At 39.2% G+C, this 26,620-nt stretch overlaps 1 protein-coding gene across 7 annotated transcripts in view; it reads right to left on the bottom strand.

Moving 5' to 3' along the window:
* The window catches only part of LOC145987648 (otoferlin-like), a 453,910-nt gene that overhangs the window by 268,249 nt on the left and 159,041 nt on the right, over window positions 1–26,620 (bottom strand). For all 7 annotated transcript variants that reach the window (XM_083122142.1, XM_083122144.1, XM_083122148.1 and 4 more), the window contains exon 2: window positions 14,432–14,490. In XM_083122142.1, the coding sequence (XP_082978268.1) occupies window positions 14,432–14,490 (59 nt within the window). The remainder of the gene's footprint in view (window positions 1–14,431; window positions 14,491–26,620) is intronic.

Here is a 26,620-nt window from a genome sequence, read left to right as displayed (position 1 = left end):
TTTATTTAAATTTTCCTTATTTATTTTCAAAGAGTTATGGCAATTATTTCATCAATTTATTTTTAATTTTATTTTATTATGGTGAGGCAATTTAATTTAATTTTAAGACAAGGCAATGGAAATGAGTTTGGTTTTGTGTGCATAAACGTTAATTATATCTACCCATCCTTTGCAATTTCCTTTCATTTTTATAATTTTCCCTTCTTTTAACCTAACCTGTCTATACGGAACAACGTGGACAAGCAATGCCTACATCAATCTTGGGCATTTTTGTATGAAGGACTTCCACAGAAGCTAGCATGCAGAAATACTCATCACCATATTACAAGGAAGCATGCAGACATTTTTTTCTACAAGACGACTACATTTTTCCCGGAAAGCCTATATTCAACCAGGAACTTTCCAGTTTAGTGTCACAGACTATCAACGACACCTAGTGAAGGAACCAGATAAAGTTTCCCTCCACACTGTTTCCAGTTGGGACAAATTTTTTCCCATCTCCCAAGTTTTACGGGTAAATTACCACACTTTTTACATTACCCAAATTAAGTTAAGACGAAAAGCAATATGAAGAAGAAGAGAAGTAGAGAGAACATATATTCTACAAGCAGCAGTTTCGGTCACAACAATAAGTACAGAATTATTGTTCAAATTGTGCTACAGTGTTTTCCCACACATACACATGCAAGCTTATATCATGTGTATTCATGTGAATATTTACCGTGCATTATGGAAAACAATACTTTTCCATAGCCCTTCTACAAATTTTCAGTTTTGTACCATGCATGCTAGCCAGTTTTACATGCATTATAGTTTACATTACATTACAAGGAGACGACAAGCACCAGTTCTGTCAAATTATCCAACGATAGCAATTAGTGCGTTAATTTTTTTAAGAAGAAAATTTTCATTATGGATAACCAAACGAACATGCAAGAAATAGACAAGCATAACTACAGCACTTTCGAGCATTTCCGGAAGCATGCTTTAGTGCCAATGTTTTATGCATATATTTATCCCAAGCAGTAATTTTTTGTTCACCTACATGGAACATTGAAAGCGACACATTTGTTCGCAGAACATTTTCGGATATTTATCATCAGAGTAGACAGTTGGTGGATACGTGGAAGATTTTGTGTGCAGTTACACACGAGTATGTACAAGGCTATATAAAATACAAACAGTTTTCTGTGTAATTAATTGTGTGCATCAAGTATTTTCTAATCAAACATCAGAATACGCAAGATAGCCAGTGAAAGTTCATATATATTTGAAGTAGTCATGAGTGAAGTGGCTACACATTTGGCAAAACATAGTACATGTTGGTGTACCCAGGTTTTTACATGCAAAACAATGAGATGTGTATAGAGTGAGAATGATACAGCGAATATTTGTGGTTACCTGCTTATTTACGAATTCACACACATATGGGACAATGTACGTTTTGTGTATTTACTTACAAACCTTTTTAGTTATCTGAAGGGTCTCCGTAGGGATCCCATATACAGAAACATTGTGAACTACGTTGCAAAGACGCTTCAGCCATTTGCCTTGCCTGACGATGGAGCACAGCCTAATGACCACGCGCTTGCGAGTTGTAGAAAACGAGCAATTCTACATCAAAACAACTTTCGCACGTACAATTGCATTACATCGCAAGTAATATCACTTAATGTTATAACATTTTGTAATTACTAGTCATATAATCATACATAATATTGTTTTTATATCATATCGACGTGCGTATTTGTTATTATCAATTATAATGTTTTAGGTAATGGATTTTTTTTAGGGAATCAAAAGAAGGCTATGTTTTGTTGTTTTTTATATTTTGTCTGTTTGTTTTTCTAAGAAAATACATGGAATTGGCGAACCTGGGTCATGTCAAACTTTGCGATTTGACTTTTAAATTTTCAAGAGAGAAAATTTTCTCCGCGCGGGCGAACGTATCAACCCCTAAGATTATATGTTTATTTTATTAAGACTCTCTGAACGCTTCACGTTGACCAGGGCATTCACTTGTTTTCCTCAGTTGTCTCAACCTCTGAGGCATGTTTACAATGCATTGTGTTGTGCCATGCAAACCTCCTGAGCATTCAGGAAACAGGTAATACTTCTGGTTATAGAGTCAGCGGTTTGCATGGTAGCAATTAAATAACACGATTCGGCATAGAGGAAGAGCTCGATGGCCTAGTAATATAGAGGTGAGACAAGCTGAGAGGGGACGGACTTTTGGGATTGAGTGGAGAGAGACGAGGTGGTCAGCAAGGCAGTAGGTCAGAAGTGGAAGGACGCTTTGGTCAGCATAGTGGAGAAGCTTACAGAGGACTTCGCTTATTTGATTCAGCTAAAGACTTCAGATAGACAGGTAATTATCCTACACCCAGCCATGATTCAGGTTCAACGGTTCACAAAACCCAACGAGTGACCATTGTCTTTTCTGTAGTCTAGTTCCTCAGTGTGATTTTGTACCTTTCGCATTGCCAAGCGTTAACTCGTCATGCCAATGACGAGTGGTCTCATCAAGAGGATGAATGATGAGTTATTTACATCACCCAGCAATTAATTGCACAAACACTGGTTCAGATCCCCTCATTCTTTAGAATGACACGATACAATCACAGAAAAATGCAATATTGATTTCTTGTGAAAATTTCCCTACTAATTTATAATTGGGAAAAGAGGTAGTATATAAATACGGAGAAACTAGTACTCACTTTTATCCGCGAAGCTGTTTTTTCTTTTTCGACTAATTTCAGTGGCCACTGCCACCATCCTCGTTGGAACTTGCTGTACTGTTGCTTGGCGTGCGTCTTTTGTTTGTAGTTCTCTGGCTGCCGATAGGTGCGCTGTTGTTAACTGTGCGTCTCGGTCTGTGTCGTCTGCTATTTCCGGGCGAAAACTGTTGTAATAGGGGAATCCAAGTGTTGTGAGCTTTGTTGCTATCGATGTTTAGCTCATGCGGGAAGTGCATTATGGCGTGCGTTTCCTTGATCTTGGTCAGCCAATGTGTGGCTGAACTTTTACGGAAGAGCCTTCTCCTACTGTTGCAGAGAAGAGGATCTACGAGAGGAGATAGCCACAATCACTGAAACGTGGCTACACTGAAGCACAACTTTCCACTTGGTGCAGTAAAGCGGAAATATAGGTCAGACACCCTAACCAACCACAATCAACCCATCCGCAAGCAACGCAGCCACAATCAACCCCCAGCGACCAATATAAATGGTTTGGCTTCCCCTACCATCCCACCACTTTCAACCGCATAGCCAAAGCCCTTCTCCCATTTGGCATCAAAGTAGCGCACAAACCCAATTCCAAAATAGCTGATAAACTGAACAAACACGAACGGTACTTCCTCTCCCCCCTTGATAACCCAGGTGTATATGATGCAGAGTGTGAATGCAAGGCTCATTACATCGGCAGGTCCATCAGATCTGTCAATGAAAGAATCCAACAGCACCTAGCAGATGCGAAAAAAGCCCAACCCACTACTAGTCTTGCTAAGCATGTCAAATACGCCATAAAATTCAAAAGGTTCAAGTCAAACACACTGTCCACACGCTCATAGACACCAAGATCAAGGAAACGCATGCCATAATGCACTTCCCGCATGAGCTAAACATCGATAGCGGGAAAGCGCACAACACTTGGATTCCCCTACTACAACAGTTATCGCCCGGAAATAGCAGACGACACAGACCGAGACGCACAGTTAACAACAGCGCACCTAGCGACAGCTAGAGAACTACAAACAAAAGACGCACGCCAAGCAACAGTACAGCAAGTTCCAACGAGGATGGTGTCAGTGGTCACTGAAATTAATCGAAAAAAAAAAAGCTTCGCGGATAAAAGTGAGTACTGGTATCTCCGTATTTATTTCCCTACTAAATCTCGATTTCACAAACCTTTTCTCCATCTCGTTTCAATTTTACAGACCTCGTCTAGGTTCTGCTTCGATTTTACAGGCCACGTCTGGATGCCGTTTCGATTTTACAGGACTTGTCTGGATGCCAATTCGATTTTACAGGCTTTGTCTGGATGCCGCTTCGATTTTACAGGCTTTTTCTCGATCTTGTCTCAATTTTACGGGCCTTGTTTCAAACGTGTGTAGATTTTTGAGCACTCATTTCAATCCCTAGTTAACACATTTACTTAACGTTTCATTGCCACTACGAAAATCGATGTGGAAGTACATAAATGGTTACCTGAGAAGAAACCGCAGTACAAATCCTGTGCTTTCGCTAAACTGCGTAGGCAGGCAGTAGCATCCAGCTTAAAGAACATTAGTGAAAGGAGGGTGATTACAAAAACAAACTCTGGGAGAGGAAGAGAAAACCTGCGCCAACCTGAATCCTTCATTAGGTCTTTTCCAACTCCCACCCGCTTCCCTTAATCCGCAGCGGAATACAAAATCCTGCAGGAACGCAAACAGGAGCGAGCGGATATTGGGAAGAAGCAGGACTGGAACTCCCGAGGGAATAGCAGTTATCGCAAGAGCAAACATCGGGACGAGTTTGATGATGAATTTAAAAGTGGGTCCGTACGTCACAGGCGAATGTCAGAATAAACACTGATGTCCCTTTCTTTTTGTAAACAAAGAAATTTGTGTAGTTTTTCAGTGCATTGTGAATAGCACGAGCCATACTACACTTACGGGTATTATTTCACTAAATATTCTGGAGTACGTATCCTGGATATGATGCTCACATCTGTACCCAAAAGGAGGGGCCCCGTGCGCTGACAAGTCAGCCAATTGGCGCTCTATTAAATCAATATTATTGTCAAGTGTGAAGAAATACATGCAATAATTGACGACCTCTTTGGCGGAGAAGTTAGCACAAGAGACGCCAGGTGTCCGGGTACGAATCACGCCTGGACATGGGTGTTCTTTGCGAGTGTCTATTCATCAGTTTAATCATATCATCACTCATTATTAGAGCCCGGAAGTTCAGGCATTTATTTTCGTTAAAATAGGCAGGCAAAAAGGCATTTATAATGTGGTAAATAGGCACTAAAAATGAAAAAAAAGGCAAAATAAACCGAAAAAAGGCACATTTAGAAGTCGCTTACTTTTATCTATAATTTCTGGCAAAATGTTAAAATCTAAATTGGGAAGAGCATTTCAATTTTCTCCGTCTTGATTGCACATAACTACAAGCTGTTTTTTAAGTTCTCAACATTCATTGATAGTCGTCTGTCAGAGAGAATGTTTTTCATAATAGAAAATGATCTTTCTACTTCGACAGATGTTATTGGAGCATACATAAAACAAGCTAATGTAGCTGGACTAATTTTGGTAACAGCATTTTCACCTTTTAGAATATCACAAATTGTTTTCAATTGTTTCAAGTCCTCATTTGCACTCACTACCCGTTAGCACTTTTCCGCAACAGCTCACCCCTTTTCTCCTGGCACTTCCATCATCTGCTGCATAGATTCCTCGAAGATTTTCGTGGATGCTATAATTGTAATTGTCTCTGGCAATGCACCATAATGTGCAAAAGTAAACTTGAATAGCACAGGAGTTTTTTCACTTCACGAATTGAAGCCGCTTCATTTTCTGGAAGAGCATCGATCACCTCACTCATTTTTTGAAGGTTGTTAGCATAATATATAGCTGCTGATATCCAGGTTCCCTATCTCGTCAAGACTGGTTGCTGAGGTAAACTAAGCTCAATCGCAACTTCCTTAAATTTTCGGGTTCGAGAGGGAGATTTCAGAAATATTTTCTTTGTGTTCGAAATCAACCTGTCCACTTCAGCAGTCAATCATGCACAAGAAATGTTAACCGAATGCAATATCCTAACACAGCATGAAATACTTTTTTCTCACACTTTTCTCCTTCAGCAATGTTGAAACATGCGTGAGTTCAATATTAATTAAATAAGGCGAAAATTATTCACATAATAAACGGAAGAAAAATAAATGCCAATAACGTTTTTTGGGAGAAAAATAATTTATATACACATTTCTTTTTAAAAAAAATGTCAAATTTCATTGAAAAAGGCAAAAAAAGGCATTATAATTAAAAATAGGCAGTGGGGTCCCAAATAGGCAAAATAGGCAAAATGAAAAGGCTTCCAAACCATTCGAAACAACATAAGAAACGTATATCCGGAAAATTTTTATCAATATATGCAGTAGATAAAAAGAGGCATTTTGCCAAACTTCCGGGCTCTACTCATTATCATCTTCAATATTTGCCAAGAGTGGCAGAAAAGCGTAGAAAAATAAACCCAATGAAACCAAACATCTAACAATTTCGTTGCTAGGTTTCTTGCTCATGAATAAATAATTTCTGTGGAGTCATATACTATGGACAAACACTTACTGTAAATGTTTTGTTCACGATTAACTTATATACACATTATCAAGGGCGTACTGAAACCAAAGCCAATGGAGTTGTAGAATTTTGGAGATCGATATATTTCGGAACACAAAGTGTGAAATTAAAAGGTACAAAATATATTTGATTCCATATTTTAGTGTTGAAAGATAATATATTAGAAATTATACGTACAATATACACTTACTAACATCCTGAGTGATACCAGAGCTTGTCGCGAGTGAAAAATGTGACTTTTCGAAATATTTCCCATCGTCGAAACGACTTAATCTTTGGCCAACACGCCGTATTTGTGGAAGAGCGTTGTCGTATGCACGTGTAGACTATAGAGGGAGCACTGGTACTGTAGCGCTTGCCACGTCACGGAGAGGCCTGGGTAAAACATGAGATTCTCAGGGCAACTAAAACTGATTGATAACTTATTTTAGAAGGAGAAAGGAGAACAAAGGGAACAACTTATTTAACCTACTACAGAAGGTACAATGCACCGTATATTCTTAATTTTCATATTACATGAAATTTATATACAGGATTGTATTTAAAGCTATCTCTTTGTTTCTTGCTCACACATATCTCTATTAAACCTATTTCATCTACTGGAAGGCTTCTTCTTCTTCTTTCTGAATACGTGATGAACTTCTTCTTCCATGGTTGATTGTTTAATGGACTTCTATTATCGTTTATTGGTTAATAGGCTTCTTCTTCTCTCAATTGTTTAATAGACGTCTTCTTCTTCTATCAATTAATCGACTGATTCATCTATTGGTTATGAGGCTTCTTCTTCTATCAATTGGTTAATATACTTCTTCTTCTATCAATTGGTTAATAGGCTTCTTCTACTACTCGATAGTCTTCTTCTTCTACGAATCAATATACTTATTCTTCTATTCGTTAGTAGACTTCTTCTTATACTAATCAACATACTTATTCTTCCATAAACTTTTTCTTTTATTAATCATATACTTATTCTTTTATAAACTTTTCTTCTATTATTTAATACACTTCTTCTATTTTTCAATATGCTTCTTCTTCCGTTAATTAATAGAATTTTTCTTATACTTCTTCAATATACTTATTCTCACATTGATTACTAGACTTCTTCTTCTACTACTAGTCGATAATCTTCTTCTTCTGCTAATCAATGTACTTATTCTTCTATTCGTTAATAGACTTCTTCTTCTATTAGTTGATAGACTAAATTTTTAATTGGTTAATAGACTTCTTCTTCTACTAATAGATAGACTTCTTCTTCTACTAATCAACATACTTAATCTTCTATAAACTTCTTCTTCTATTAATCAATATATTTATTCTTCTATAACCTTCTTCTTCTATTAATCAATATACTTCTTCTATTGATGAAATCATATGCCTTTCATATACTATTTAGTCTTATAGTAAATATATCTCTTATTTACCAAGGCACCTATATCCAAATTCCTTCATTTATTAAGCATTGGATTGATTCCAGTATCTTCCCTTCTTTTTTGGAATTTGTCAAAAATACAAAATACAAATACAAATTCAAAAATAATTCGAACCAATCTTTTGCTGTGCAATAGCCTAATACAAGCAGAGAAAAGGGGCTAATCGAAGGGCGCCGCCTGTCCAGCGCTCGACCTCGATCCGGGTCAGCAATATATGCGCCGCAACGAAAGTGCTTGGGGGCCGCCAAGTTGGCGCCGCACCGGGGAAAGCAACCAAAAAGGTCTAAACGGCGCACGCTTTTAGAAGAAACATGAGTTCGGCCAATACCAAGCCAGTGCTACTGCGCTGTTGCCAAACTAAATGCTAGCGCAAGGGAAGGACAGAAAATTCGCGATGTGTTCATTATTTTGATAATGCATGCACAGTATATATGAGTACAGTGAAATAATATAGTGAATATTTCTACACAGGATTATTATATCATATCACTGCAGCATATACGAGAAACCCATACCTGAAAGAAGCTTGAAGGTATTTATTGTAGAGGAACTACCAGGTCATCATCACCGCTCTCGTCGTCTTCCTCGGTCTCCGTGTCACTGATTTCACTCATTTCCGAGTCTCCTGGAGGTTAATGATTAGATTTTGCACCCTTGGTACCTGTACTACTGGTGCTAGGTTTCGAGAGTGACATTATTTAAAATAAAAAGAACACACGGAACACACACTATTGCACGAAAGGGCTGTATTTAATCTTTTCACAAACTGTTCTTTGTGGCGCACGAGTGAACGATAAGCGAATAATTTTACACCGGCCTTGCTACGAAAACGCTGAACTCAAACTGACCCAGACTTTCAATGTTCGAGAACGCCCAGAACAATGAAGGGTCATTGTTTATATCGAGGCGAATTTAACACCCACAGTGTTCCCTAGACACAACAACTCAGCTGCGTCAACACGGTGGCAACGGAAAAAAAAAAACAGGCGGAAGGAAATGAAAGGTGACGTTTCCCTTGTTTCTTCAAGGAACGATAACTCTGGCTGTAGGCGACGGAAATTCATGGGACTTGGGCAGTCAGGTTCAAAATGTATTTCCCCATGTTATGATGAACCTTAATGTGGCGAATTTTATGAAAAATCCTTGCGCGCAAGAAAAATACAGAACACGGCTTTTAACTTCCGCGCCGAAGTCTCCTAACTGTACAACGTTGCACTCCTGCCATTGGCTGATCGCCACGCACACCCTCTGCGTGGCTCCGCCCGATATCGCTTCTAAAAGCGTGCGTCGTATAGTGGGAAAACTCCTTCCCACTAAGACGGTATAGAATACAAAATTGTAATCGCTTTTTAACTTCATTAATCTTTACATATAATCACATATGCTGCACGTGTCGATCATTTCTATATCTCGCCTTTTTCCATCTCCATTGTTTATCTCAGTTCATAAATTTATAAAAGCACAATTAATTTCAGTTTTCCCAAACACTTTCATTCAATTCGCGTGCGCATTGTTACTATTATCTGCGATCCTAATATTTCTTCCGCGTGCTGCCATCTATGATTCCTTATTTCAATCATTTTCCATATGGTTTATATGTGCGGGTACGTAACATGCTTCAATGGGGACAGAAAGGAGAGGAAGCTAGGCAGGAGGCTTGGTCGGTCGCTTTTGTGAAAAGGGATAGCATCCATTAGTCATGAGTAACAGTGTACTGTGACATTTTAATGGTAGCAGAAGAAACAGATGGTGGTTCCGTGAAGAGGAGGGTGCATTCCTCCACAGCATTTTAAAACTCTCAACGAACGGCACCCCACACCTCTTCTGCTAACTGACCTTGAGGTGCAGGTGCGAAGCTCGAACCACATGGAGCGCTAGCTGGCGTCTACAAGTGCAGTGGCTTGTCCTATTCTCTTATAGGGTGTCACGTACACAAACTGCATTGCTATTCTTTGAAATAAAGGACCATAGATGGCAGCATGCAAAAGGAACAACGGTTATATGAGGTGATGCATAAAGCAGTTTAGAAAGTGGGTAAGAGATGGCACCACCCAGGAGAACTTATACGATTGTAAATAGAGACAACGGAAAGAGCAGATATGATGAAATAGTGATTGTATATATTAATACTAATTATGAGGAAATAAATAAATAAATTTAGCTTAATAACAGGATATAAATAAGGAGAAAAGGGGAATTATTATTCAGTAATGGCATAAGTGATTAATATACAAAAGTAAAGAAGTCGAATTGTAATTTCGATTTTGTGTCTATTACGGTTCCCACGAACTGAGAGTTTCGTGTGGCTTTTGGGTTGTTTTTCCCCAGGTGTAGCGCCATTTCACGGCAGCACCCAAGCACATTTGGAAGCGCATACACTATAGCTCCAAGTTAAGGTTAGCGCTGGCTTGGCGGCGATCTTTAACTAACCCCTTTTTCTTTGTTTGTCGGGGGATTGATTTTATTTGGATCAACAAAGAAAAGGAAGAAGAAATATTATTGATTACAAGAAGGAGAAGCCTTAGCGATTATAAGGAGAAGAAGCCTTATTAATTGCATGAAGAAGGCACCTTAAGAAGAAGATGCTATATTGATTATAAGAAGAAGATGACATATTAATTAAGAGGCTATAAGAAAAAGATGCCATATTAATTATAAGAAGAAGAGGCCATATTGATTATAAGAAGAAGAAGCTCCAAGAAGATTAGCTACAATAGAAGAATAATATTGTATAAAAGGATTTACAAAGATATTAATACTTGGATATAATTATTCAAGAATATAATACGAATTATACCCTCCGTAGTGGGTTAAATCTGTTGTTTCTTTTCATATATTCTTAGCGTTAGTAACCTTGGTCTGTGCCCAGAGGTATCTCATTGTCTCTCCCCTGTGCTAAGCTGGTAGGTGCTTACGTGAGAGGACGTGGCAAGGGCCTGAAACGTTCTATTGGTTCGTGCTAGATATAAATTATATTCTATTGTACATCCTGCAAACTTGATGGTTTCAGGGGTGTAAGGAGTGGCCCTTTGTGAAGACAGCCAAATGCCATCCTCTATTTCACGTAATGTACCCTGAACTGCATTTTGCAGACTAGCGAGGCTCTGGTGACTGCATTCACAGCCAGCGTAATCCTCTGTTTTATTTCGCCCAAACATGTTTGTGATTTTACTACATTCATCTTATCTCATCACCATTCATCCCGACCTTCGCGATTAGCCAGAGGTGGCAGAAAAGCAAGCAAACTAAGCAAATCAATCAATTCATGGTTGACAAAGCTAGCTAGGTTCTGGCGTCTAAACCAACAGCATAATCCACTGTGAAACTTGGTGTTCTGCATCTTGTCTATATGTGTTTCTGTTTTTCGCTTCATCAATTTTAAATCATCATCCATCCATATAGTCGCAATTAGTCACAAAGCAATGCATCATAATACATGAGCAAACGGGCACCGAAGTCTATGAGAATGTCCTCACAATGCTTCGAAACGGCAAGACTAGGAGCTCAATTTAAATTTCGTTTCACATTCTGCGAGCTCATTTGTTGTAAAATGCGCCAATCATTATCTCCCTTCTCTGATTCGCTTCGCTAGCGAGCAACAGGCCAATCAACAACGCGCGAAATGCCGTATCTAACGACAGAAATCTCCATTCGATTTTAATTCTCCGATAATATTTTATGTACGCCGATAGATCTCGCTCCGTCCCTAATTATGGAGAATTATGGGAAGCAATCGAGCAACAAATGAGGAATGCGATTCATTTTAACGGTCGAAAATTCCCTCTTTTTGCATATTGAGTTCGTAACATGACGGGCAACTCTTAAGTAAAGTTTTTGCTCTGATTTTATGGTCAAATGATGAAGACCATAAGAGTTAATCAAACGCTATAATACTTTAATGCACAATCTAGTAAGTGACCTACAGATGTACACCGGGGATTTAATCTGTTCTAATTGTCTAGTAAGACTTATTTTACTCATTTGTTGCAAATTGCGCCGAAATAAATTCAAAATTTTAGAACATTTTTACTCGTTTTCTTTTCCCCACAATCTCGTAAAGATAAGAGGAATAGTCTCAACTCTGAGAAGTGAGGGTAAGAACAGTAGAGAAGGCGAGAAAAAGAGATAAATATAAGAAAGACAAAGAGATATGGTGAGAGAGATGGGAGAAATAATGAAGAGGAAGAGAGAAGGAAAGAAAACAGGAAGATTATATATGGGAGAGAGGAAGATAAAGGAAGGGAATAGGAGAGAGAGAGACAGAAAAGAAATGAGAAAATGAGGAGGAGAGGGGAGAGATTGGGTAAGGGAATTGAGCAGCGAGCGAAAGGAAGAGACGAAACTTGTATACATTGGGTAGAAGGGCAGAGCAATAGAACAGCGCTGTAAAGAACACCAAAGTTACATCAAGAATTTCCATGCGGAAAACTCGGAACTAGCTGAACATTGAATCAACAAGGGCCAAAGAGCAGATTTCAGCAACACAGAAATCATAGCCAAAGCTTCAAAGTACTGGGACCGCATTATCAAGGAAGCAATAGCCATTCATGAACTGGACCCAGTCTGGCTAGCGATAGTTAACCCGAAGCGCTGACGCAGCAGACACGGCACCCGATTGGCCCGCTATATTTTCACCGAGATCTCCCGTCCACGAACGTATATACACCGGGTTGACGCTCAAAAAATATTTAATGTATACTGACATTGATCAGTGATCTGTTAGTTCATTGAACTCTTCAGCCTAACTATTGCCTATTTTGGGGGCAGCAGGAAAAGATTTTATAAGCTCTTGCCTTGACTTATTCTCTCACCCAACAGGTCGCTAGGTGCCGGGGCTTGCCCCGAGTTGATACTTTCCTGGAGATGAGAGTGACGTTAGCTCTCGAAAGCTTGGAATGTTTTCCACAGCTCACCTGGTCGATACCCCGAGAGGATCTCTTCATCATTCGTCGCCAGGAAAACTTCAAGTCTTACTACTGAAACTTGTATAGAGGGCACACGGCTGAATATGGATTCCACGCCTAAATTTCGATGCCAGAATTACCCGAACAATTCCGGGAATTTGAAAAAATATGGTAAGCTACCACCCAAAAACGTCACTTAAATCCTTCCGTTTCCTGATGTGGCTTAACTTAAGACACAAAACAGAATCGAAACAAATAATTTTTTGATGAAAAGCTAAGCTTCAACGAAGAAGAATATCTCTTTATGCTTCTGAAAGTACCAAATGCACATTCCCACTCTAATATGGGCAATATGCAAGGAAATGTTATTCAAATGTGCCGTTTCGTATGCTTCAACGACCTTCGTTTGCCGTGAAAGTGTCTTTTACTGAAATCTTGGCTTCTCGGGGTCATTAAATCGCAACGGATACGCCTGGGAGACATGAATTCGAGAGTCACTTCCCTCCCGAGCCGCCTCGTATAAAAGATCCCCCATTTGTCTCGTCAAAGAGCGACGGGGTCTCTCGGAAAAGACGGAGTGGACATCTGTGTCTGGCGGTAGGACCAGGAAGTAGAGACATGCGGAAGAGAGAGAGAGAGGACAGAAGGAGCCTAGAAAGGGAGAGATTGAGAAAAGAGAGAGAGCGAGGAAAAAAGATTGAAGGAAGGAATTGGGGACAGAAAAAATGAGTAGGAGGAAGAATGGGAGCGAGAATGAGAGAGAAGATAAACAGATAAGAAGGAGGGAGGGAGAGAGGAGAAAGAATGAAGAGGATATAGATGTAATTGAATAGACAGAAAGAGATAGTGGGGAAAAAGAGAAGGATAAGTAAGAAAGGAAGAGACGGGAGAGAGATTGAGAGAAAGAAAAAGAGGGAAGAGCGGAGGAGGCGATGGAAGGAAGGGGAGAAATAGAAGAGAAGAAAGAGAGAGATAGAGAGGTTGAAAGAGAGAAATCAAAAGAGGAATAGAGGAGGAGATGAGGAAGGGCAAGAAGAGAAACAGGAAAGAGGTTGAGAGAGAGAAAAGGAGGTAAAGGAGGGAAATGGAAAAAATAGAAGCGACGGAGGGAGAAAGACAGAAATGAGAGACACCTTGAGCTACTGTTACTTTTCGTTCACCCCTCGTAGTTTGTAATTTGGCACTCCTCTTCTTGGTTGCTCAACCTTGAGATTGGCTTGTCAAGTCTCCCTCTCTCTTCTTGGAGTCTGTTCCATCGAAAAATGCATTTTTGAAACTCCCTCCACTTAACTGAAAATATTCCACTCCCCCCCGTTCAACCCCCCACACACAACCCAAAATGTGTCAAATAACACAAATATGTTGATTCCAGTAACACATTAAAGGGCATGAGCTGCTAATTATGAACTTCTAGTGCATCAAAATGCACACAGAAATGCATCAAAGAATACTTTCATCCGCTGCGCTCCGGGTGATGCATGACTTTAAAAATCCGACAAGATTATTTTAAAGAAACCAAATTTACAAGCTTAACTGTGTCAATCTGATGCATTTTAATGCATCGACCTTAATTTGATCCATTTAGAATTCCGAGTGCTAAAATAATAATTCGAAACTATTATTAATATCGTTACTATTGAAATGTGTTCGCAGCATGCAACCCAAAGACTCATCTGCTTCCTTATGCTAATGCCGTACGGATTACTGCCTAGAAATTTAATCTAAACTTAGAAAATATATAATTAACATACCTGATTAAGAACCAGAATCTCTCCCGTGTCTTCCAGAACTCTGGAGAAGTGGGACACGCCTGGAAAGAAAAAGAAGAAATGTCAGTATAGCCTGTAAGTTACAAATTGTTCATCTTCCCGCCAAACAGTCGCGCCAGTCGTAAGCGCGCCAACAGAAGAACCAACCAGATAGCGTCTCTGAATAGACGATTGAAGCTGATTTGCTGTTTGAGTCACGTGCATTCTGTTACGTTAAAGGTTCTGGCGGGAAGAGAACAGAGTATTACCTATTGGACCCTTAATTATTCGAGTAACCACTATTTAAGCGGGCATAATTATACGAAGCATACACATAATTAGTTGTGATCGAAATAAATTTCTTCGCTTATAGAGATTATTGGAAAAGTTGAGAATAGATAATGCTTTCTAAATACAGTCAACTCCGCTTACAACGAAACCTTATGCGTACAGACAATTTGTTCACTATATCCGAAGTTAACTAAAAGCAAACTTCTTCTCCCACTTTACCTGAATTGAAGTTAGTAGTAACAAAAGACAACATATTTAAGGCAGAAATCAAAATATCTCACGGTACAACACGTCGAAATAAAACTCATTTCCCGATAAGAACATCTCTTTCGTGCTCGAATCATCCGTGAAAGTCTTAAACGCAGCAACAGAGGATTGTCCGTTGAGTTTTGCATCAGTTGGTCATTTAGTTGCTCACATGTGCTTATATTTCTAACGATTACCATGCTCAATAGCTTGAAAAATTCCAAATATTGCAACGTAGGGTCACAGAACCCAATTATCCCGTCCAGGCTGCCCTCTGGTAGTATCTGTCGCAGTTGAATTTTCATGCTATTCATTGGACTGCTTTGTCCCGCACAATTGAACTTTGGCCGACGCAACTCTCAGCGGCCAATCGCTAATCAGTTCAGTGCCAGGATGTATTTTAATACGGCGTCGATTATTTGCTGAATTTCATTGTGTTACACAGAGTAGTCATAAAGTCTGGAACCAATGAGTTTTTTCTCAGGGGAATAAAGTAGTGGAGAGGTCCGACGCCAACGCTTCGGCCACGATTAGCAATTTTGTCACATGCGCCCCATGCTCTCGGGTACATTGGATTACAGAGTGCCAACAGCGATCACCAGAGATTCCTGCCAAATGTGTGAACTGTTCTGGTTCACACACGTCAAACTACAAGGGATGTCCCGTGTATAAACGAATACTACAAGCTTCCGACGCCAAAAGCGCGACGAAGTCAACTCGGAACACCAACAAGGAGAAGAAGCCCTTACTCCAGGACACCGTCGTTCCCATTCAACCAGCTACGACTTCGCGGCAGAGTGCCATTGAACAACGGAAGCCAAAAGATAGGCCAACTCAGACTGCACCTTCTCCCGGCCAATCACAGGCCTCCACGCGGAGACCACAACGACAGAGAGCCGACAATTTGGAGGTATTACGTCGGCTGCTCAGCTACAGGCCATCCACCGCGCTGACGACTCAGATGCCAGACTTCAGATCCTCCAGGAACTGTTGGTTGCCATCTGATTGATTTTATGTTTCTTGCTTGCGTTCATTTTGTGCCGTCTTGGGAACAACACAGAATTTTTCCTCCCTGCGACAGTTGCGGGAGGTGTAACAAAATTATGTAATGCCACAGAAAATCATGTAATTATTTATAATAATGAATAAAGAGATGTCCGTGTAATAAATAAAGGCAATTGATGTAAAACCCGCCATGACGACGAAGGAAAAAAAGCAAGAGTTTTCTCATTGAAGGTGAGTTACGATACCGACGAAGAACAGGGTCCTATGGAATGGACACCACGATCACCTAATCTCAACCTCATGCACTTGAGAAATAATTCAAAGAAACTTGGTGAAACTTATGAGAAAGTGTGTCGAGACTCGTGGCAGACATGAGGAGCACGCTGTGCATTGAGGAAATGTGTTTACATTTCTCTTGATTTAAAATTCAATAATTTTTATAGGCAAAAATAGCAAACATTTTGTGTAGAAAAACATACAAAATATTAATCATGTTAAACCATAAATAGTGTCATTATTATTAAACTGTAAATATACACGGCAGCTGATATTTTACAAACCATAGTTAACAAAATTGCCAAAATTCAGATAAAAAGACTATTAAAAATATTTTAAGTTACAAGGTCGTCCACAATGTTTTATATTTAGTGGAAGAAAAGTTACTCAAATTATGGTATTATAGTTTAATTAAAACAGTCAACAAACATTTTAATAGTAGGTTCATATGTACAGTGTCAGAAACACAAAAATGTATATTTACATATAGTTTTTATTTGCCTTAATCAAACTGTTCGAATATTTTACAGGGCCGTTTACTAGAAAATGTCTTTGTATAAAAACACAAATTTATATATGTATATGGTGCCAAAATCTATACAAGCAATTTTCAGCTTGTTTTTTTTTTTTTAAAAAAGAATCGATTTAAATAAAACAAATCCGACTTAAAATTTAAAAATCATAAATAATGATTATTTTAAATTAAAAATTATGATTTTTGTTCACCCTGCTTGGAAGGGAGGTTCACAATTCGATGTCTTCGAAAATGGTCACCCGCTCACTTCCCTCTATTATTCTTATTTTCTTATTCTCTTATTAGAGTTGTATTAACACCAGAGAGAGAGAGAGAGAGAGAGAGAGATGAAACTATAGGTAAAAAGAATGAATATGAGATGAGGAAGAGTAAATAAAGGTAAATAAGTAAATAGGGAGAGTAAATAAAGATAAAGAGGTAATGGGAAAAGATGGGGAGAGAGAGAGAGAAAGAGAGAGAGATAATTAAAATGAGGAAGAAGTATAGTCGACGCACTAGCTACGTTAACGAGCAGCTGACTTTGAAGTCGACGGACCGCGCCCACCAGCTCCAACAATATATTCACCGCACGGTTGAGACTCCACGTGGACTATACGAGCAAAATGACAGCTGCGCCCATTGGCTCAAGGACTCTACGTGGAGTAGACGAGCAGAATGACAGCTGTGCCCATTGGCTGAAGGTTGAGTGTGATTGGACGAAAACAACTCGCCCGCTGTTTATCCCCACCCACGTTCGTGGCGGTAGCTCGCTTCAGATCTTGCACGTTAAACAAGTAAACGCGTCAACTATAGAAGAAAAGTTGAAGGGAGGAAGAGATAGGGAGGAATACAGATAGAAATAAGTGGAGGGAAAATGGAGAGAGAGAGAGAGAGAGAGAGAGAGACGACTGACATTGATAAAAGCAGACAATTTTAAAGGTGATCGAAGAAAGTTACGACCACAGAAACTAAATTCACCTCAAAATATTCACCGCACGTGAGTTCATTCGCAACGTGATTGTTGAACCTGCAAACTCTCAAATCTGCCTGACCTGTGTGACTCAGCTAGGAACAACAGAGAAATCCATTCAATGTTTGATGTTTACCTCGTGTTACGTGACCTTAATTTCACTCGGTTCTTCCCCTCACCCTCACCCCCGCTTCCCCCCCCCCGCCTCCATCGAGCGCAGCAGGCGACACCTGTGCTGGAGATCGATGTCAGGTTATGACGCAGCTAGTCAGGCGGAGAAGCATTCCTTTTTGAACGCCGGAAGCGAGTCCGGGTCGAAACACTCGTTCACGGTCGACATAAACAAACCCACTCACTTGATTACGAAAGCTCTCGCATGGGAAACAAGGTGTAAATGGACATTGACGCGGAAAGCAAATGTTTCTGTCATATAGTAACTTGCTTTTTTAACAGAGTGTGGAGCATATGAATTTTATCAGGGGTTTCGGGTTCGAATCTCGGAGTGGGCATGGGTGTTCCTTGTGAGAGTCCATCAATTTCATCATATCATCACTCATCCCCATCTTCGCAAATTAGCCAAAAGTGGCAGGAAAGGCGAAGTAAAATAAAGCAAATCAATCATCGTCGCGATGGGCCAAAGTGGCAGAATAGCTAAGTAAAATAAATCAAATGAATCAATTAAACATATCTCTTGATATGACGTTGGATTACTACTCCTTAATTTGAGTTGTTATTTAGTGTGCTTTTCTGCTGATTTTGGCTAATCGCAACGAAGAACGATGATATGACGAAGGGGCATTCACAAAGAACACCCATTCCCAGGCCGCGATTCGAACCCGCAACCTTTGACATCGTACTGTGTCGTGCTAACCACTCCGACACAAAGGCCGGCTCACCCATGAATAAAGAATTTATAATTCTAAGCAATTTGACACCATATATTTTATGGAAATATGTCTCTCTCTTGAGTGAATAATTGAAACTTTGCCCACTTCATTTCTGATTATCTTAATTCGCTTTCTACCTCCTCGGTTAAAGAAATGTATGATGGGACAAACACGTTGCCTGACTATGTTTCGAACCTTGGACCTCTGGCTTCATAGCCAGGAAGACGGCGAAACTTTTGTCGATTGGGTCACGAGATTATTCTCTGTCATCATAGGCGTAACTTGACGGGGACAGGGGGATTACTTAACCCTGATGTATGAAAATTGATGATTGATTGAGTTGGTGTGTTACGTCCACTTTATACACGGTAAGGCTAATTGGGGCTGGACCTACAGTTTAAAGTGAGGAGCGGTATTTGCTATTACAGCAGGATTAGTACACTGATTTCCATTATTTACAGGAACAATAATAAATCCAAATTGACTAAAAATACAATTCATCTGCATATTTATCGGAGCTAATTTAACGTTCTTCCCACAACATTTCCTAGTGGGATCTGAACCACTATGTACCTCCACCGTGTATTGAACCTGGAAGCCCTTGATTACAAGTATAAAAATTTAGTTTTTGCCAATGTAAAAGCGCTACGACATCATGTTTGTGAGTGTCCATCAATTTCATCATATCATCACTCATCCCCATCTTCGCAAATTAGCCAAAAGTGGCACAAAAGCGAAGTAAAATCAGGGAAATAAATAAATTAAATGTAACAGTCATTTATCAAAATTGATGATAATTTTATGAGCTTGAAAAGGTTTTGATTCTGCCCTCAAAGTCAAGCTACAAGTTCGACCCCCTCATCATAACAAGCCCTGATTGGATCGCACACGTCGTGAACGCAGCTCCAATTCCTTTCCATTACCCTTCTCGAGCACCAATTCCTTGCTTCAGGACCTTCCAATTAATACTCTCATTACAGCCCAAAATGAGTTTTCGCAGCATTTTACGAGCGGTCACCAAAGTGGGCGAAATTCGTTTCACAAGCCTTCATCGCATGGGTAATAGGACGAGTGGTGAGCCGCCTTGTTACCAAGCGTTCCACTGGTAATTTGTCTTGTCTTGCAGGACGCGAAACATGCCAACAGCCAGGGCAACGAGTCGAGAAAGAAGTAATAATTTTTTTATCGGTCTCCCACAGGCTGGATTTTATTGCAACCGACGTGGTCGAGCGAAATAAAAGCCGTCGGAGCGATTGAAGTGGGAGGGTCGTTAATCCGAGGTGACGGACATGTCGAAACCTGCCGTTTAGGCGCCTGGCGATTGATTTACGCCTTCGAAGTTTTCGCGTTTGTTCACAAGGAAAGAGAAGGGAACGTCGCTATGAAATATCAGTGTTGCCAACTATGTTCTTTGCGTCCAAAGCGCGAGCCAATGAATAGTGAACCACACACTGAACGATTCCGCGTGCGTGCTCCTAGCGAACAAGTGATCTTAGCGAACATAGGAAGGAATGGATTTGCAGGTGCGTGCTGTTAGCGAACACACAAACTTGCTCTGTCTTGTTTGCCCTTGAAAGTGGTCAACAGGCAAGTGTCGCCAGTGATACCTTATAATCATTTTGTGTGTGAAATTAGCTAAATGAAGGATCCTCAACAATTTAGGTTAACTACATGAAAGTTTTGTTAAAATATCGTTCATCTTCCTTAAAATCAGCTTGGGATTTCCGTTACGATTTTCGAGCTCCTGTAAGATACATTATATTTTATGTAATATACAATAAATGAATGAATCACCTATGATCAGCTACAAAGAAGAATATAAAATACGGTTTGCCTAAAACACGTACGCAAGTTCAATAAAAAATATTGGTGCCGTGTCCACTGAAGTAAACATACCTGAAATTCTTCCTGAAAGATCGTATTAACAGGAACAGAAAGATCCTCTCTTGCCTGTTTCCTACAATGTTCAACTCTTTTCTTCACTTCTATTTCGGTTCAATTAGTACCAAAACACTCTTTCTTCTTCTATCTTGCCCAACCCAGCCTAACCTAACCTAGCGTCACTAATGACGTCACGTCAGCCAATCGGATTGCTTAAAACTGTAGTGGCAGCACTCACTACCTTCCATTTCAGCAATATTTGGTTCGTGCGAATGTAATTTTAAATGTTTCTCAAGTCGAACTTCGTCTATAGTCTTCAGTGACCCTTTACACTTCAATTGCTTCTCATTCGTACATAGCCATGTCACCATCGCCTCGCGTACTTTTCAATACTTGTAACCATCGTAAACCAAACACAAATTCACGTACTTCGTTTTAATGAATTCTATTTCACTTGTGACTGTCATCTTTTTATAACATTCACAATTAAGTTGCATTAATGATAAAAATCTTTGATAAGAAGAAAGACATTTCATTATCACTGTTACTGTTCTAATTATGTATTATGGGGGATAGTGTAATATACATCAATTCGTAAGTAGATTTCAGTATTTTTCTTTCTTAAAACAAATAATATATTTGTTTTAGTTGCTAATACAAAACTAACAGCAACAATTATGGCGACCTTCAGCCAGGATTCGTGAATATATAACACCATTAAGCCTTGTTTCCATTATTGGAAACAGCTGGAAAAGAATGGCTATGAGAAGCAGGATAGACTGGACATAAACAGAAGAAGGAAGAAAAGAGGAAGGGGAGAATTGGAAGAGAAAGAAAAAGAGATGTGGTTTGGAATAAGGAGTATGGGGGAGACCACAGAAAAGATATGCAAAGTGCTTAGGAAAGTGGGCATTAAAACTTACAGGGGGGAGGGAGAAGCATCTTAGGAATAGCGAAGAATGCAAACAAGAAAAAGGAAAACAGAGAAGAGGAAGAGGAAGGGATTATCTACGAAGTAAAATGTAAAGAATGTCAGAGTGTGTACATAGGAGAAACGAAAAAGAGACTGAAAGATAGGTTGAAACAACATAGGGATGATGTACGACTTAAGAGAGAGAGAAATGCGATATTTAAACACACGAGAGAAACAGGACATGACATAGAGTGGGATGAGGCTAAGCAGATAGGAAGGGAGAAGAGAATGCTAGTGAGAAAATGGAAGGAAGCCAAGGAAATAGAGAAGAAAGGTGAAGAAGACACAATGAACTGGAATGGGGGACTGAAGTTAAACAAAGAATGGAAGAAAGTGTTAGAAAGAGTGGAAAGGACAAGAGAGAAAGAGGAGAGGAGAAGGAAGAAAATGAAGGAAAAAGAGCATGATATATAAAGCCCAATCCACATTCTACTTGAAAGTATATATTTTTCGCCTTTTAGGTGAAAGTATAGTGAAAGCCACTTGCGAGAAAGTTCCAAAACAACTTTCTATTAGTCTGGAGGGAGTAATGTTTTGTGTATATAATGCCCTGTTTTTGGTATCTTGTTACTTTTGTACTTGATACAGAGTCTGATGAAGACCTTGCTAGAAGGTTGAAACGTTACGTTTAGTTTATGTTTTTAATAAAATAAATTACTGCCTTGGTCAGCATATTTATATTTTTTCATGTGAATATATAGTGTGCAAGTTATCTTCTGATTACTTTAAATAATGGATCGGAAACAACATTCTTACAACTTAAGAACGGGAGTTTTCTTAAGATCCGATGTCGTCGATAATTTCAGGGAAAATGAAACTATTGAAGAAAATGCTGACCCAATGAAGAATATTATTTGTTGCAGTAACATTGAAGCAGATTCTCGTCTTGTGAAGTGCAATAACTGCAATAAATGGGAACATTTGGAGTGCAGAGGTTTGACTGTAATGCACTGGGTAATATTTAGTTCTTCTAATGAAAGCTATTTTCGTAAATCTTGTAAACCAGATTTTGATCCTTTTTTGTTAAGTCTTATACAAGTACAGTGAATCCAAACTTGGACAAGATTATTGCTGCATTTCAAGTTACGGTTACCCAAAGTTTGCAGCAAAATAATGAAAATCTTCAAGAAAAGTTGCAACAGAACATTCGCTGTGAATTACAACAAAATAATGAAATGTTGCAAAAGGAGTTGCAACAAAATAATGAAATGTTACAAAGGGAATTGCAAAAAAATAATGAAATGTTACAAAGGGAATTGCAACAAAATAATGAAATGTTACAAAGGGAATTGCAACAAAATAATGAAATGTTACAAAGGGAATTGCAAGAAAATAATGAAAATCTGGAAGAGAAGTTTCAAGCCATTCAAAATGAATTACAGCAGCATAATGTTAGGTTTAACGGCCGACTTGATCATATTGAACATTCGTTACAAGATGTTGCCCAAACTTGTCAAAATGTTAGCAGTGAGTTGAGGTGTAAATTGGATGAAGGTATTAGTACAATGCATGTCGAAGTTTCAGTTATTCAAGAACAAATGAAGAGTCATGACGGAAAGTTGTCAAGATTGGAAGTCTGCAATGAGGAAATTATGGAGTAATTTACTCAACATGAGGTTAGGTTTGAAACATTAAATGCGGAATTAGATAGAATGAAGGTAGTTCAGACTGCTACATGTAGCTCTGAAACCTTGGTAAATGACCTTAGAGATAGGGTTATTTCTTTGGAGCAAGGCAATGCCATCAGCAACAGTGTTGCTAACGAAACTTTGAATGGAAGACGAGAACTGAGCGAAGAGGATGGAAATAGTAAACAAACTTAGCATATGGCTTGTCAAACAAATAACGCAAATTCAAATCGAAGATCACGAAATGTTAAATTTCGGGATAGTGCTCGAAGTGACAAACGTGGTGTTGGTTCTTCCGGTTATGATTCATCTGATATTGATGTACCTGTAATTACTAAACGTAAATCAGGTCAGAACGCTTCTTTAGGAACTGATTTTACCTACAGGCTTTCCAATACATCTTATTTGTGGGATCCTCCATCACGTGACGAATCACCTGCTCGTTTCACTACACATCCGTTGGCCAATAGGGACTTCGCACTTTCGGAGAATACAAATAGAGTGCATTACAATGAACCTTGTTCTACTAACCATTATGGTTATGGAAGTCCTCTGAATACCAGTTTTCATAATGAAACTCAGTGTTGTACAACGAAAGCTTATTCAAATAATCCAATTTCACAAATGTGTTTTCAGCATACACCTTCATGTGAGAAGCCATTATATACTGTGGCTGGTAATACAAATGCTACAACTTCAATGAGTCCGATGTTTTGTAATCAAAATTACATTCCCAGAAATGACATTTTGAATGATCCAATTAACATTGCTTCTAAGAATTCTCAGTCTCCAAATTTTGAATCAAACCAGTTTTGTAAACCTGCGCGTGCAGAATGTAATACAAATATTTCTTCAAGAAACCAATTTGGAGAATGCCCGGGTAAAGTTATTCGTGTAAATGAGCTAAGCCAGTTACCACGTTTTGGAGGTGACGTCTCGAAACAATCAGCTAGGGAGTTTATAGACCAGCTGACAACAATGTTAAATTTGATTGGTGTATCTTCTCAATATCGCCTGCAAGTTATTCACAAATGTTTCTACAATACTGCAGCGTATTGGTTCAATAGTGAAAGACGGAATTTCTCATCATATGATGATTTTGTGTGCAAGTTTCTTGAACAATTTGTTTCGAATGATTTGTTAGAAAGCCAACTGGCAGTTTTGCGTTCTCGTAAATACAACACATCTTCTGGTTTATCATTAGAAGCGTACGCATTGAAGGTATATTCATCATATTGCAACCTTGTAGAAAAGCCTAAACAAGCTGAGATAATAAGAGTAATTCTGAATCAATTACCAGAAACAGTTTCTAAGAATGTGGGTTGTCACGAAATTTCCAACCTTAAACAATTAACACAAAAACTCAGGACAATAGACTTATATTCTAGTGATAAAACCAAATCTTTGTCACTACCTGGTGATTATATAAGTGGGGAGTACAACTCGAATAGGTTCGAAAAATCTAGGCATTTTGTAAGGCAAGTGTCTATGGAAAATAAGTCATGCAGTGATTCATCTACCCAAACAGTAGCTTCAGAGAGACTTATGGGCCAACCAGCTGCTAGGAATCCCAGAAACAACTATAGGCAATCTGGAGCAAACCAAGAGAGCTAGAGGCGACAAGGTAACGATCGAAGTTTGTACTTTCATAATAACAATCGAAGAACAAACACTCAAAGGAACGCTAGTAATGGCAATAATACAGATGCACCTAGATACAACAAACAAATAATATAAATATTTAACTCTATTAAAGTCACCGAGACAAGACTTAACATGCAAAAGGTAAGGATCATAATTACAAGTAAGCTCCATGTGTCTTTCTTCTTATCAAAGATTTTTATCATTAATGCAACTTAATTGTGAATGTTATAAAAAGATGACAGTCACAATAACCTCCCCTCCTTCAGCATGTGTTCGAAAGCGCTGGGGGAGAAAGATTTCAAAGTCCGACCAATACAGAATTGCGAGGTGACTCCATTAACACTAACTCAGAGATTTCAGCAAGGAACAATGGAAATTTCCGAAATGGAATGAATTGCAATGACATTAGTTTAAATCAAGAATGTTCCTCAGTAACTAATGCTACTAGTGGGAGCCCTCCGAGAACATTAAACAACTAAGGCGGGGAAATGCGCTCCAATTCGCCCTGCCAAAGGATGACATTTCATTATCACTGTTACTGTTCTAATTATGTATTATGGGGGATAGTGTAATATACATCAATTCGTAAGTAGATTTCAGTATTTTTCTTTCTTAAAACAAATAATATACAGGGAGTCCATAAAGTCCTGCAAAAAACTAAAACTCTATAACTTGAAAACTATTAAGTTTATTAACAAAATATTTTGTGTGTACTTACAGCAAGGTTCAAAGTTTATTTCCTGCTTGTTAGGTTCATCGCCAAACCTCCAATTGTGCACCATTCACGTCCAAACACTGTTGCAGTCTTTTTGTGAAACCGAGAATTGCGCTGACGTTGCTCTCCTGGGATATTCAGATTCACATCTCTTATTCTTTCTTTTAGGTCATCCAGATTAGCTGGTTTCTGTGAATACACCTCGGTCTTTACATGTCCCCACAGCCAATTATCGCAAGGTGTCAAGTCTGGTGATCTTGCAGGCCAAGGTGTGGGTCCTCTTCGGCCAATCCATCTACCTTGAAATTGTTCGTTAAGAAACTGCCGAACTTGTACGGCCTAGCCTTCACCTTCTTGCGTACGATCTTGTGTAATGTTGACTTCGGTATTCCCAGTTCCAGTGATCTTCGTTTCAGCGATTTCATTGGACTCCGATGCACGCTGTCCTGCACTGACTGAATCACATCGTCATTCGATCCTGGCCTTCCACTACGTGGCAAATCTGACACACTTCCCGTTGACTTGAACTTTTCATACCATCTCTTGATACTTGAATTTGCTGGGGGTGGTTTCCCATATGTTGTCTGGAACTTTCTCTGCACTGAAACACAAGATTTTAACTCTGCAAACCACTGAACACACTGTGCCTTTTCCTGGATGGACGCCATCTTAAGTCACATGATCACGTGATTACCAGTGCAAGCATCACTGAGGAGTGTGGCCAGAACAAAACTTTAAACTTCCACTTCTCTCACCCACAAAATGTGTATTGTTAAACGCAACAGCTAAAAAGTTATAGAGTTTTAGTTTTTTGCAGGACTTTATGGACTCCCTGTATTTGTTTTAGTTGCTAATACAAAACTAACAGCAACACACTCAGCTTGCTGGTTTCGCAGTCGATTGAAGAATTATCATGGAGGGGTGAGTCAGGTCAGGTGAAGAGGCACCAGCCAAAGAGATGTTTCTCCACGCAAGTTGGCTTATCACTGGCAACACTTGCATGCTGACCAGTTTCAGGGACAAATAAGACAGGACAAGTTTGCGTGTTCGTTAACAGCACGCACTTGCAAATCCTTCCGTAACTGTGTTCGCTAAGAGCAAGTGTTCGATATGAGCACGTTCGCTAACAGCACAACACCCACTGAACGATGCACTTGACGAC

The sequence above is a fragment of the Lepisma saccharinum genome, chromosome 5 (genome assembly GCF_977018435.1).
Source record: "Lepisma saccharinum chromosome 5, izLepSacc3.1, whole genome shotgun sequence".
NCBI classification, from domain to species: Eukaryota; Metazoa; Arthropoda; class Insecta; order Zygentoma; family Lepismatidae; genus Lepisma; species Lepisma saccharinum.
The sequence above is the reverse complement of the archived record's forward strand: the minus strand, read 5'-3'. Positions and strand labels throughout refer to the sequence as shown.